Source organism: Limulus polyphemus, unplaced genomic scaffold, assembly GCF_000517525.1.
Source record: "Limulus polyphemus unplaced genomic scaffold, Limulus_polyphemus-2.1.2 Scaffold3944, whole genome shotgun sequence".
NCBI lineage: Eukaryota > Metazoa > Arthropoda > Merostomata > Xiphosura > Limulidae > Limulus > Limulus polyphemus.
In genome coordinates, this window is record NW_013669554.1 from 79,074 (window position 1) to 93,149 (window position 14,076).

Consider the following 14,076-nt stretch of genomic DNA (forward strand, 5'->3'; position numbering starts at 1 on the left):
AACAGTAAATCCGTAAACGAAAACATTCGAAGAGTTGTTGGACACATATAAATTACGAATAAGCTACCGTTTCCTTTAAAGCAGTAGAATGGGTGGAAGAAAAGTTGAAAGGTACACCATCGTGTGTTAGTTTCGGATATAATTCTTGAGAAAAACATCCATTGTTCTCTATAGTAATAATGTCTAGAAAATTAATTAAGATAATGGCATTTTAATATCTTTTATACCTCGCTAACAAGGTTTGATTTATATTTTGTTACTTATTGCAGACTTGCTTCGCGCCTGCGTGTTTCGTGTTATGTTAAAATTCCATACTGTTCTCTGCTATAGTCAGTTGTATTACATTCTTTGCTTGAAGTGATCCTTGAACCGAAACGTTACAACATAAACCCATTTAGTTAACACTTAAGCTTTCAGGGTCATCATTAACGTTTATTATTATGAAGCATACAAATTTCTAGAAGTTTGTATTTAAATAAATATTTATCAAAAATGAATTTATCATATCAGTTTACTGGTTTCACATATATTTAGTTCCTGGATCTGTGATATTAGACGTGTATGAGGAAGGACAGAAAAGTAATCGGAAAATGAAATAATCCAATCCAGGATATATAAATGGAATACTATTTATATTGAGAAACATGTTGATATTATTTATATAAATTTCAAATTCAATTATTTATAGTATGCATTTTCAAAGAGAGAAAAGAAATAAAGTAAATTAACCTTTAGTATAAGAACCAATGAGTGAGAAGAATAAGCCAGAAAACAGGCTACTCTGCAAGAAAAACTCCCTTGTGTGATGAGGGACTAGGTAAACCCCCTATGTAAAAATTAAGGCAAGACATCTCATAATGAAAGATGGGCATATGAGACTGTTGTAAGAGGAACCTAGGTGGAAAAACCTCTCTGGGCATCAACAAGCATAAGGGTAGAAAAAGTGACTGAGCTGGCCAAAGGGTAGCAGTGAGAAGGACCTGAAAGGGATAAAAGCGAGCTCTGACATAAAGTTGAAGATAGGCAAAAAGAAAAGACTGATCTAATCCTGGCTCAGAGCCTCTACTGCCATAACTGCAGAGTCCTGAATTGGTGACCAGACAATAGAAAACTTAATGTTGAAGTGAGTCACAAAGACATTGATGAAAGGACTCCCAAAGTGAGAACAAATCCACTGAAACACAGAGGATGGAGAGGCAGCACAAGTGAGGTAATCGATTTGTCACCAGGTTCAAAGCATGAAACATGACAAGCTGCAACCAAATGTGGTGGTCATGGGCATAAAAAGGGAAATCCAGAACAAGAAAGCAGAGGTCCAAGATTGTGTCCCTGTTAGTTGATGTAAGACAAAACAGTGGAGTTGTCTAAATGGATCATCATAAGATGACCAGGAACGAGAATGAAGGTGCCAACAAACTCAATAAGCAACCAAAAGCTCTAAGATGTTGATATAAATGGAAAGCTTCTCTGGAGTCCATACCCTGAATAGTTTAGGTATACAGAACTGCCTCCCACCCAGAAAGTGAGGCATCAGTGAACAGATGCAGGTCCTGGCGAGGTAGTTGGGAGAGGGCTACCCAATGTTATGTGATATTGATCAAGCTATCACAACAGTGAGAGATGGGGATAGGGGAAGATACTAGAGATAAAAATAATCAACATATTTACTGATCAGAGAGGTTCCAAAGAATGGGATTTATATAGGCACATCTGAAAAGAACAGGAGCCTCGGTCACAGCCACTACCAAAAGCAATTGAACTTCCCCTGGAGAAAGAGTAGGAGACAAAAACTTTGGTAACCAGAAGCTCCATGTCTGAAAGACTTAAAGAAGGTAGCTGAGCCTACCATGTACCCAAGTTGAAAAAAAAAAAGACTCCCAAGTGAACTATATACTGAATGGGGATCTGTTCAGACTTTATGAACTTGAGTAGCCGACTCAGGTAAAATTATTTCAAAGGAGGAGGAGGGAGGTTACCACCATGGAAAGATCTTTGTATGGTAGAAGAGTCATTTGTTCCTATAGTAGTGGAAATGGAGACCTAAAAAATGTATCTGCTGTGAGAATGATGTCATGTCCCAATTGAAAAAGTACAAAGATATAGCTAGCTCAAAGGTAAAAGCATGCACATGAATAATGTCATTGTCGTGGACAAGCCAGAGATAGCGACAGGTGGACATACATGTTGTGATGTGTAGAAAAGCATCTGAAACACTGACTTTGGTCAACCACAACCCAGAAGAGAACAATCAACTCAGATTGAAAAAAAAAACAATCTATCTTGTGTGTGTGTGTATATGTTTTCTTATAGCAAAGCCACATTAGTCTATCTCTGCTGTGTACACCAAGGGGAATCAAACCCCTGATTTTAACTATGTAAATCTGAAGATGTACCACTGTCCCTTTGGGGGACCATCTAACTTGAATCAAGGAATGTCAATAAATTGGTTCAGGGATGAGAGATATATGACAGGACACCAATCTCGTCTTTTTTTAGAGCAATAAAAAAGGTCATAAAAACTGAGGGGTTTAGGACCTATGTTATATTATTCATAACCCATGGAGAAGACACAGCCTCCTTTAGGTGTCAAAAGTGCACAGAATCTGAGAGGGTGGAAAGGCAACTGGAGAAGGAAAGACTAGTTGAGTGTGAGAAAATAGGGAAAGTCCATGAGAAAGCACCTGTGTGACCCAAAAATCGTCTACATAGGGAGTTCACAGGTTTTAAACAGGGAGATCCAAACTCCCACTGGACTGGAACTGAGAGGCAGCTCCAAAAACAAGTCACCTCCGCAACCCATAATGACCAGCCCTCCAAGAGAGGGAGCAATAGGATAAGGAACAGAAGAGGCAAGACTCAAGTGGCTGAGAAACCTTTCAGGACCCCATGGACCAAGAAATTGGAGAAACCAAAGTAATAAGAAAATAATACTGACAAGCAGCATCCATTCAAGCTTCCAAAGTGTAAGAAACACCTCCAAACTTCATTTCAAAGGAAAGTAGCCAGATGGAGGTCCCTGAGATAAGAATGAGAGAAGTGAACACCCAAAAATAAAGTATCTCAAGGCAAGTCTCAAAAACAAAGAAACCATTTGAACTGGGACACTGCAGAAGAAGAGATTGAGGCCAAGATGTCGAAGATGTCACTGACACCAGTGAAGCTGTTGGGGTTAAAATGGAGAACTTATGAGAGAATATAAAGTGTAGACAAATAGTGAAGGAGCTGAGTAAGAGCAAGATAAGAAGACTCAAGATGAGTAAGACAAACTAGAAGGGGAAGATCCTGAAGCTGGAAGGAGAAATTCAAGGGACTGAATCTCAAGGTAAGTAGAAGAATCTTGATTGTAGGCCATAGAAAAAGTGCCAGAAAGATAAGGAGGACAACACTGCTGGGAAGTTAATGCAAAGCTGAGACAAAAAGGTATTAATATGAACATATATCTGAGGAGGAAGCAAAAAGAAGATAGAAGGAGACTCATGCAGCAATGTAACCCAAGACTCATCAAAAACAACTAGTAAAACAGAAAGAATGTTACTGAGTAATCAAAGCAGTAAAGGATGAAGGTGGGGTTACAAGGAAGAGAAGAAACAGAAGCAAGTGAGGGAACAGTCATTGAGATAAGACAGGCTCAGTCAAAGCAACAAAAACAGGAGGTGGAGAAACCTGGGTTGGAGATGAAGGAGAAAGAATAGAACCAAATACTTAGTGCACAATGGTAGAAACATTGCTAACTGTCACAGTGTCTCCAGTCACCATAGAAACAGGCAGGAGTGGGCTCCAGAAGTGGATTGTCAGAACCTTGGAAGGTAGTAGAAAAATGAATCTGGGAATTCATTGTCAAAATGATCCAAATAACATTTTCTTATGTAGAATAGCAATAAGTTAAGTAGACAGTAAAAATACTCAAATAAAAACAATGTTTAACTGAAAATTTAAAAAAATAAAAGCAATGCAAAAATCCTGCATTTCTAAAAACAAAGAAACAAATTTGAACATGTCTGAAGACAAGCAGTGCTAAAGAAAGAATGAACCTTTATTCAAATGCTAGCTCAAGGGGATTACAACACATGGTGGATGTGTTGCCTTCCAATTGGTGAGGGTCTATAGTTTAATGATGATTACATAATAAATTAGCACATGTCAGTAGGTGTAGGGGTGGGGGATTTGTTCAAGGCTTGTAGCATGCTCAAAAATTTTCATAGCAGTTTTATGTAGTAATAACAATGTTTCTCATATCATCTTTTTTCTCTTCAACAAAAATGGTCCCTGAGGATACAGTAATTTATTATATACATTATTTAAACTATATGTAGTCAACTAGTGTTTTCAAATTCATTAGTTCTACACTGCTTCCTATAATAACCCAAAAAAGAATTGAGGATCACTTCCTTGGGATGTTTCTTACATCCATTAAAAATTAAACTGTTTAAAACAGTTTTAAAAAAATTATCACAGGCCTTTTGGCTAGGGAATAATAAGGTTGGGGTTCATGAGGATTTTGCTTATGTTAATAGGGTTTCACAATGCTCAAAATGTTGGAAACAGATCAAGAATGTAAAAATTTTAATAAATAAAGCACAGGTAGCTCATGTACTGGAAAAATGTACATCTTTAATGCTTCTTTTCTCCTTGATACAGATTAAACAAATAAAATAGCAAAGTTTAGTCACGTTATAATAATAATAAAACACATGAAATCACAATGTTTGCATTAGTTGTAATGCAGTAACTTATCTCAGATATTTAAGCATTCTAAGTTTTACTTTCTGACCAAAACAAACCAGAAAATATTCATTTTTGTAGTTGTTGGGTTTATCACACATTATTAATAAGCCATAAATGTGCCATAAATACTTGTTTTGAAACCATAAAGTTTGGTATTAAAGATACAAATTACTTCTGAAGACACAGAACCTGCAACATACTACAATATTTCACAAAAATGTCACACAGAGAAATCAACATTTCAATCTTTGAATTTTTGAGATACTTGAGTTTCGTTGTTTTATTGTTAAGTTCATATTAAAGAATGTTACTCTCTCAGTTATACAAACAATCAACTATTGATTCAAAGCAACAAGAAAAATGTCTATAACCTAATGGTTTCAGTTAAAACTGAAATGTTTAAGAGATTGATTTTGCAGCTACCAAATACTTTAAATACCAATGTATTTGTTTAAAATTAATATAAAAGAATGTTACAGACAGAAAATAATCAAACTGAGGATGAACCATAAGTAAATTTACTGAAGGATTTTTTCATCTCACTTGTTTCTCATTACATTAATTTCTTAATTCTGTTTGTTCTTAAAACTTGTTAATGGTTGCACTTGCCGACTGCTGAAATGACTTGTAGAATTACCAAAAAGTAAACTATTTTTTCACAGAGAACAAGAAATCATGCTACTATGCATAAATCAGGAAGATGAAGACTACGAACACTTGCTTTAAGAAAGGAAAACGTCTTGTAAAAATAATATCAAAGTTGTTCATTCATTTATTTGTGTTTGTAGTAAGAACACCCTATATTTAGTATTGCACACCTGATTTAAATAAACCACTGACCAGTGACACTTTAATCAGATCCTAAATTGATTATTAAACTTTTCTAGACCAGTCACTTTTATTAATTTTTAAAACACAATTCAGAAAAAAATTATCTCAGAAGCCTCCAAAACATTAATAAATTTTCCTTATTAGTTGTTACCACAGTAAGAAAAAGGTTATTTGATGCATTTAACATGTACTTTGTATTTTAGACAACAGGACAAAAGAAGTCAATTTATACTGTAACAGTTCTGTATACAAATGCAACCTATTTATGTAGAAATAACCGTATATAATTGTATTATACATTTGTACAGTTTATATATATATATTACACTTTGGAAAATAGAATATCTATTTCAAATCCATAATCAAAACTCTGAGAAACCTATAAATTTCTGTGGCCTTTGCTTGAGAAATTTTACCAGCTTTTTGAAGTTTGTCTCTTGAACTCTCCATAAAGTGTTTAATTGAAGAGAAAGAATAAAAAAAATTTAAGGCTGTGGCATAGCTAACACATGGAATGGTTAAGTAGAATTGTAATACCTGTTCTACTTTTACGTTTGGACCCGGTAAGAGAGGTAAATCCCATCCCTTTCGATGTTCTTGTTGGACCAAGTCAAAGAGCAAAGCAGCAGTTTCTTCTTGAGAGTCAGAGTAAATAACTTTCACATGAGTCTGCACCAACTGAGACAATGTATTATCAAAATACTTAGTTCTGTGGAAGATCTTTGGTTTCTCATCTTGTTTTACTTTCTCCTTTTCGATGATCAAGCAAGGTCTATCATATAAATCACACATTGTCCGAACAGTCTCGAGGAGTTTAGAACGATTTTGTCCATTGGCAAACTCTGTTAACACAATACGATGCACCCCTAAACGATTACTAACAAGATAGTCTGCATAAACTAACTGCTGTACTGCTGTTTTACATTTGTATTTAGACCTGAGACAGGACATAACCATGTGACCACTACTGATTTCTCTTGAGTCAACTAAAATAACTAACTTCTTTTCATGTTTTACAGAGTTATTAACACTGTCCATTAATCCAGTCACACTGGGAATTGTAGTTAAATTACCTGACATTTTAATATTCTGAGCACTAAGATCACACAAAGTCTGCTTTGGTGATGAAACTTGTGATAAACTGTTGTTTGGTAAAATACTGTTTGTTATCCTCTGCTTATTAAAGGCTGGACTCATGAAACTTGACCTTTTTTTAAGCAAACTATCAAAATGAACATCCCGAGGAATGACTTCTGACTTTCTCGTGTCATAAGAGATTACAGTTAGTCCACTAGCTTCTGATACCACCTGGAAAGATTTTTTATTAAACACCACACTTGTATCACTTTCCCTTTTCAACTTTACCAATGCATTAGAATTAGTACCAGTTGTGTTTGATATTGTTTTCTGATATGTACAACTGTCCTTTTTATCATTTAACTTTTGCAAAAACTCTTCTTTTTTCTGTTTCTGTCGTAATAACCTTTGTTTTCTCAATTCTTCTTGAAAGGAGATCTCTGTGTTTGGATTAGGATAAGTTTTTAATTTATTAGTTGAACAGGTTAACTGATCAACCCTTAGTCCAGTATTACAAGACACAGAAATATCAATCTTAGGAACAACGTTTTGGAGACTTCGCAATTCATCCTTCATGACTGGCCTACTTTCATTTACAGATTTAGATAATAGTTTGGTTTCATGACTTAGTGCAAATTCCCGAGTAGCATTAAAATTATCAGAGTAATCTTTAAGAAATGCTTTTTCTATCTGACAGTTGGATGGTTTGCTTGCTTTAACATGAGATTGCAAAGAAGTTGAAACACATTTTGATTGACATGGCAGAACATTTTGCTGACGATCACTGCTAAGTGTTGTTGACATTTTGCCAATCACTTTGTATGGCTCAGAATATTCAGTAACGCCACTGGTAGCTTTCAAATCCTTAATGGTTTCTAAGTGATTATTTTTCTCAAACTTTTCTATCAAGGCAGGTGGTATCTTTTCTTCTTCGTCTTCCTCACTAGACACATCCATCATAACAATTCTTCTCTTTCTCAGTAATTGTGGCCTTTTTAGGGTTTGAGGTTTCAGTATTGAAGGACTGGTTTCATATTCCACACAGTCATTTGCTACACAAAAACTGTCCTCAACATATTCACTGTGATTGGGCGAGGATATCTGTGAAAAAACATCAACATCAGCATTTAAATTGTACCTAAGTTTATACTGCCCTTGATGGACAATAGGGCTCTTGATTGAACGTAGATACATAATGTGTGTTGTATCATCATTCTTACCAACCTGCTGTTGGGATATTTTATTATCTTCTAAATCATCAATGAAACTGGATTCATATTCATCTAAAATGCTATCTTCATTTTCTTCTTCAGAATGTGCCTTTTCCTCATCTGATACTTGTGCCTCTAAATCCAAAAATTCCAAACCTTCTCCTTGTCTTGAAAACTTATTCCTTTGTCCTTTTTCAATTGGGAAAAGCTTTGTAGCTTTCACATCATCAATACTACTAGTGTTCATTGAATTTACCTTGCAACTTACTCTAAAACTCTTGCATGGTTTAGATGGAACAAAGTCATCACTGTCTTGGCTATGTACTTTTTCTTGCTTAAAAGGTGTTTGGCAGTTACTTAATGAACTATCTTCTGATGAGCTAGGTGATGAATTGATTATATTATGGCCCCTTTTTCTGGATCTTTTTATGACAACAGAGTCATTTTCTGATGGCTGATCTTGAGCAATAATTGGAGAGAATAATGGGGATTTACTAGGAGATCTGTGAAATGGTTTCACTACTCCAATTTTAGGGGAAGAGGAAGGCAGAACATTTATTTCTGTATTGGCACTTTGAATCTTTGTAAAATTTGGGGCCATGGTGTCTTTACAAGTCATATCTCTATTATTCTCAACTATAAGGTTTTCAAAAGAGAATCCCTGTGACTTAGTAAGCTGATCAAGTTTTTTAGTGTTTTTGTTAACACATGTTTCTTCATCTTTGATAGGATGAGGAATAAAAGGGGTACATCCACTCTCATCACTAGAACTATAGAGTTTTCTACAGCTACCATTTCTATTCAAAGAAAGTTTTTTCCTTGCTTGTTTTGGTGCATCAGATGTGCTAGATGAAGCAACTGGAGAAGGTGGAATCATTTCTTCTTCTATATCATTTAACACATCCAAATCAAGATCTTCCATTTCATCCAAGTCAAACATTAGATCAAAATCGGCACAGTCAGACTTAAAAACACTTTTGTTATCTTTATTTTCATGTTCCTTTTTTAAATATGCATGTTCAATTGATCCTTTACAGTCTTCAATATTTTTGGCAGGACTTGTTTTTTCAGCTTCACTAATACTGGTAAACTTAATCATGGGTGTTTGAAAATCTTTACAGTCAGCTTCAGTATGCACTGAGACTTTAAGTGTGTCACCGTCACTTGCTTGGTGTATTCTTGGAGGAGAAAATACATTTTGAGTGGCTAGCTCTGAACTGTTAAGAAAACTTATCAGTTGGGTCATAGTCAAACCATTCTCAGATTGGCTATGATTAGCTATGAATGAAGATGGAGGAAAATTCTCAGTATAATGTTGTAAAGTTTTATCTTTGTATAGTACTTTAGTGCTAACTGGATCTTTTGATTTACTTAACAAATCAGAAGATTCAGTTCCATTTTCACCAAGGTTACAACTATCCTTTTCTTGTGACTTACTCAACGTATTACAAGTATTTTTTCTTTCTGTTTACCAGTGACATAAGGATCACTTTTTACTTCTGACCTTTCCAGTATATTAGAAATATTTGTTCCCACTGGTTTACTCAGCATGTCTGAAGCACTCTTTGCTTTGTATTCTTGTTTATTGTTCACATCAGAAGTATTTTGCTTTGTATATCTTTGTTTAAGTAAATTATCTGAAATATTCTTTCCCACGCAATCTGGTTTATCATCATCCAAAGTCTTCTTTCTTGAGTATTCTAGTTTACTATTCACATCTACAGAATCATCTTCTGAAAATTCTGGTTTACTATTCCCATCAAAAGCCTTTCTTCTTGTGCATTTGGGTTTATTATTTATGTCCATAACATCCTTACCTACACATCCTGGTTCACTCAGCAAACTAAAAAGATCATTTTTACTTTCAGGTGTAATCACCATATCATTTATGCCCTTTACATTCTGTTTATTTAGTACTGTAGAGGAACAATTATTTTTGTTTACATTAGTGGCAACAGATCCACTATTTATAACACCTGAAATTTCTGATGAAAAATCACTAACCTTTTCAGAAGAAATATAAACCTTGTAATTAAAAGTAAACAATTTCTGATTATTTGGTGAAACACTTGTACCTTCTTTTAAGAACAGTTTCTCATTTTGGGTCAATGACAAAGAAGCATTTGTCTTTGGTGGAAATTTCTCATGTTGATTGCATTCAGGTGCCAGAGAGATGTCTTTAGACACACCCAAATCCTTAGAAGACTTTTCAGATTTTTGTACTTCTTGGATCATAAAATTATTAAAAGTGACAACCTCGTCCAGATTAACAGGTGATAGCATACTCTTTTCTGGTGAAAATACATTATCATCTAATGAAGGAGGTTCTTTAACTTTAGATTCAAAAACAGGACTACTTTCTTTACTAATACTGTAAGTATTATCTACAGCTGAAATTGCCAGATTTTCTAGCATTTCTGTATCAATAGATGTCTCCTCCTGGCATGGATTCACAAGTACAGGCTCAACATCAGGCACATGTTCTTTTATGCAAGAAGTACACCGTTCCTCTTTACTTGATCTACTTTTACCATTAGTTGAAAGCTCTGCTGAATCTGGAAGTTGTTTCACTGGAACTTTGAAATCTTTATCTTCATCATCTATTAAAGCTGTTAAATGCTGTATTGGTTTCACAGAATTTTTATCTTGTTGTGTTTTACCTTCTTTAGTTCCATTATTTTCTTCACTTAGTTTTGCTTTAGATTTTTTCTTTGTTTTTTCCTGCAATGTATTTTGCATCAGTTTTTTCTTTTTACAATTTTCCCCAACAAATGCATTAAAAGTTTCATGTTTTGGTTCACTTTCTGGTCTTTGTATATATTTCTGCACCAAATTTCTTCCATCAGGTTTCATAAACATTCTTATTTTGCTGCTGAACTCATTTTTCTCACCTGGTTGCAATACATCATCTGGTCTCAGATACACTTTCATTTCTAGCCCATAGAGGTCATTGTTAGGTCCTAATTGTTCCTGTAATTCCATAAATTGCATGATTTCAACTAAATTCTGAGTTTTTGATGAATGCTCAACAAAATGAGTTTGCTGTTTTACATTTTGCCATGGTATCCATTCAGACAGAGAGAGTTTTTTCCTTGTTTTGTGACATCCTGAAATATTATTTGCAGCCGCTGGAAGAGTCACAAATGATGAAGGTGCATCCAAAACTGAGATATCATTTTCAGGTATCTTGAGATGTGTATTCCAAAACAAAAGTTCTTCAGCATTTAATATCGAATTACTATTACCTGGATTTAGTTTACCATTTTTCTGGCAAATATCTTTTAAAAATCTTTTTCGTGTATTTACATTCTGTGCTTTATAAGTATCAACAGTCATAAACATTTTATGACAAACAGGATTTACCTCTTTGGGAACCATACGTGGGTTGTGAGGATACAAACTTTGAAATGCTCTACCACTGATTATAGCTTTATGAATACTTTTCTTACTATAACGACTTTGATTATATGCCTGTTCTTCTTTTCCTTCTGTAACTAGGATTACAATTTTACCCTGACGTTTTCTACCCGTACGACCCATTCTCTGAATGAGTCTGATTGGAGATTTAGGTGCATCAAAACATACAATGAGATCTACCTCTCCAATATCAAGGCCTTCTTCACCAACACAAGTTGCAACTAGAGTATTGTATCCTCCTTCCCTAAATTCCTTTATAATCTTTGTCTGCTGTTTCTGAGTGAAACCTTTGCTATTTCTATTTGTTGAAGTCTGTCCAATAAAGCTCATTGCTTTGATCAAAGGTCTTTGCAAATTTAATAACTCTGTAATTTCATTTACACTATCTCTGTACTGTGAAAATATCATGACACGTGTATTAACTGGGTTTCCTTCTCCTGCTTCTGACTGACATTTTTCAAAGTGTTCTATAACTATTTCTTTTAATTTTGTTAGTTTAGGATGTCCAATGAAATTTAAATTTGCATGCATTTCTGAATCTTTTACTGTTTCCTGAAAAAGGTTTCCACGGTTAATGTTTGACTTTGCATTACACGACTGAAAACAATCTTCAACAGTGCCATTCTGAAACTTGTTCCTTAAATTTTCCATCATTTTTACAAATTCTGCATTTTTCATCAATTCGGTTTTAACACGAGCTTGTGATTTTTCACCAGAAATCACACCTTGAAGAAAATTAAAAAAGGATGTCATTCCATGTAATAACAAAAGTTCATATGCATGATACAGTGTAATACATAAAGAAAAATTAGCATGAATAAATCCATGTAAGTTACGAGGTATTCTATCATGGGGATTTTGTTTAAATGCTTCTCTTAATTTTAAAACCTTGAACTTGGACAAACTGGATGGATCTGTGCATGCCAAGGCTCCTTGCTGATTTAATCTTCTTAAATATGTATTAATGACAGAAAGAAACAAATTCTGAAAATATTTCACCTCTTCCCCTAGTGGGACCACAATCTTCTGAATAGTTCTCTCATGTGTATAAGGTACAACATCAGGTGAATCTTCAGCTCGCATTTCTACATGAGCAATTAGTAAATTTTTTAGCACTTTTCCAACTGCCATCAGATCACTTCCTGGTGAAGCACTTAAAGCCAGTACTCTAAATTGCTTTGAACAGTTTATTAACTCTTTTATCACCTGACAGTATGAGTGATTACCTAAAGCTTTGTGTGCTTCATCTACCACTATACACTTCACATTGCTGACTAGGCACACCCCCCGACTTAGGTCATTCATCATCACTTGAGGAGTCAAGAAAAAAACCCGCTTTGTTTCCCAAGCAAGCTTTCTTTCTTGAGGCAGCATACTTCCTGTCATTTCTACAGTGTCTGCTTGAGGAATACCCATTATTTTAAAGCATGCTTCTATTTGCTGTGCCACTAAAGGACGAGTTGGAGCCATAAAAACAATATTACAACTAGGATACCATCGATAAAAGTTGTACATCACTACAGCAGCAATAAAGGTTTTGCCTAACCCAGTTGGTAGAATGACTAGAGTATTTTTCAGCAGTGCTTCTTGAACAATTTTAAACTGGTAATCACGAAATGGATAATTTGTTGGGTAAATCCAGGTTTTCCCTGCTTCTGTGTCAAATCCTGGAAGATTTTCTAAAGGTGTACTACTTGGTATTTGTTTTGTTATTACTCCTGTTACACTGTAACTTGATTTCCACGTGTTATTTAATGTATGTTCATCATTTAACATACTCTTCTCAACAGCTTGCATAAAAATTTCATTATTTTCATTATCATCAATGCATTCGACCAAATTGTAAGAACTAAGATTACACCCACGAGAAGATCCTTTTCTGTTAACCCCAAAATAAGCAGAACTACTCTCCGCTTCAAATGCACTAGTTTTATTATTACTCTGTGAAACCTGATTATTACAACTTACGCAGTTTTCTTTCTTATATTCCAACAGACTCTCCTCCATTGCTTGAACAAGAGCTTTGTCATTTTCATCATCGCTTTCTGTCACAAAGCAATCGTTCCATATTTCAGATGTATCAAAATTATTTCTCGTTGAAGTTAAACTGCTATTTGTTCTAACGCTAGTGTCAATTCTACCGTTTCCCTTTCCCGTCAGATTTCGAAATTCTGGGTCAGACTTTCCTACTTGGCTCAGACTCCGAGTCCAAGTCTGAAACAAGGTTGCTTGCTTTTTGCTCATTTTATAAACAATTTTTTATCTGCTTAATTTAGAAATATTAACTTTTAGTGAACAATTTCGAAAGACTATAAAATCACAGGAAAAACAAGTCTTACAATACTTTCCTTCTAAAGAAACATAAAACTCGTTCATTATAAAATAATATTATTAACCTTTTCATTTGATGACGACAGAGTCCTCTTGAAACTATTAATAATTATTATTTATAAAATTGTAACACACATGCAAAAATAAATAAATATATTTATTTAATAATTATTTTCTTTTAGTGAATATAATTTTAGAATATTACACTAAAATTATCAGACGTTTATATACGATATAGACAATTATTTGAAATAAAGGCATTGGAGAGATGGGTTTAATTAAGTGAGTTAATGAAAAATAAAATAGCATACTGTTACATCTCTGGTCGTTAGTTAATTTTCCGTAAAAATGCTTTCCGAAGAAACATTAGCGATACAAGTCCTTTCTTAAATAAAACTAGTTTATTCTTTCTCAATACAGCTTTGCAATACTTGTTGCTGAGGTGTCAGTTTGTAGATGCCTTGGACAGTCCACAATTTAAGAT

At 34.4% G+C, this 14,076-nt stretch overlaps 1 protein-coding gene across 1 annotated transcript; it reads right to left on the reverse strand.

Annotated features, from left to right (window-relative positions):
• Positions 1-5,735: 5,735 nt before the first annotated feature.
• Positions 5,736-13,654, reverse strand: LOC106470323 (Fanconi anemia group M protein-like). Its single transcript, XM_022398946.1, has 2 exons — positions 9,294-13,654; positions 5,736-9,252 (listed from the first exon to the last, which is right to left on the reverse strand). Exons 1-2 carry the CDS (start codon positions 13,503-13,505, stop codon positions 5,902-5,904), a joined length of 7,563 nt encoding a protein of 2,520 aa, XP_022254654.1. The 5' UTR covers positions 13,506-13,654; the 3' UTR covers positions 5,736-5,901.
• Between the last annotated feature and the right edge of the window lie 422 nt (positions 13,655-14,076).

Coding starts and splice junctions, on each gene's coding strand:
- LOC106470323 (XM_022398946.1), bottom strand. CDS start 13,505: ATGAGCAAAAAGCAAGCAACCTTGTTTCAGACTTGGACTCGGAGTCTG. Junction 9,253..9,293: donor AACAGAAAGAAAAAATACTT/GTAATACGTTGA, acceptor GATAGTTGTAAC/CTTGGTGAAAATGGAACTGA.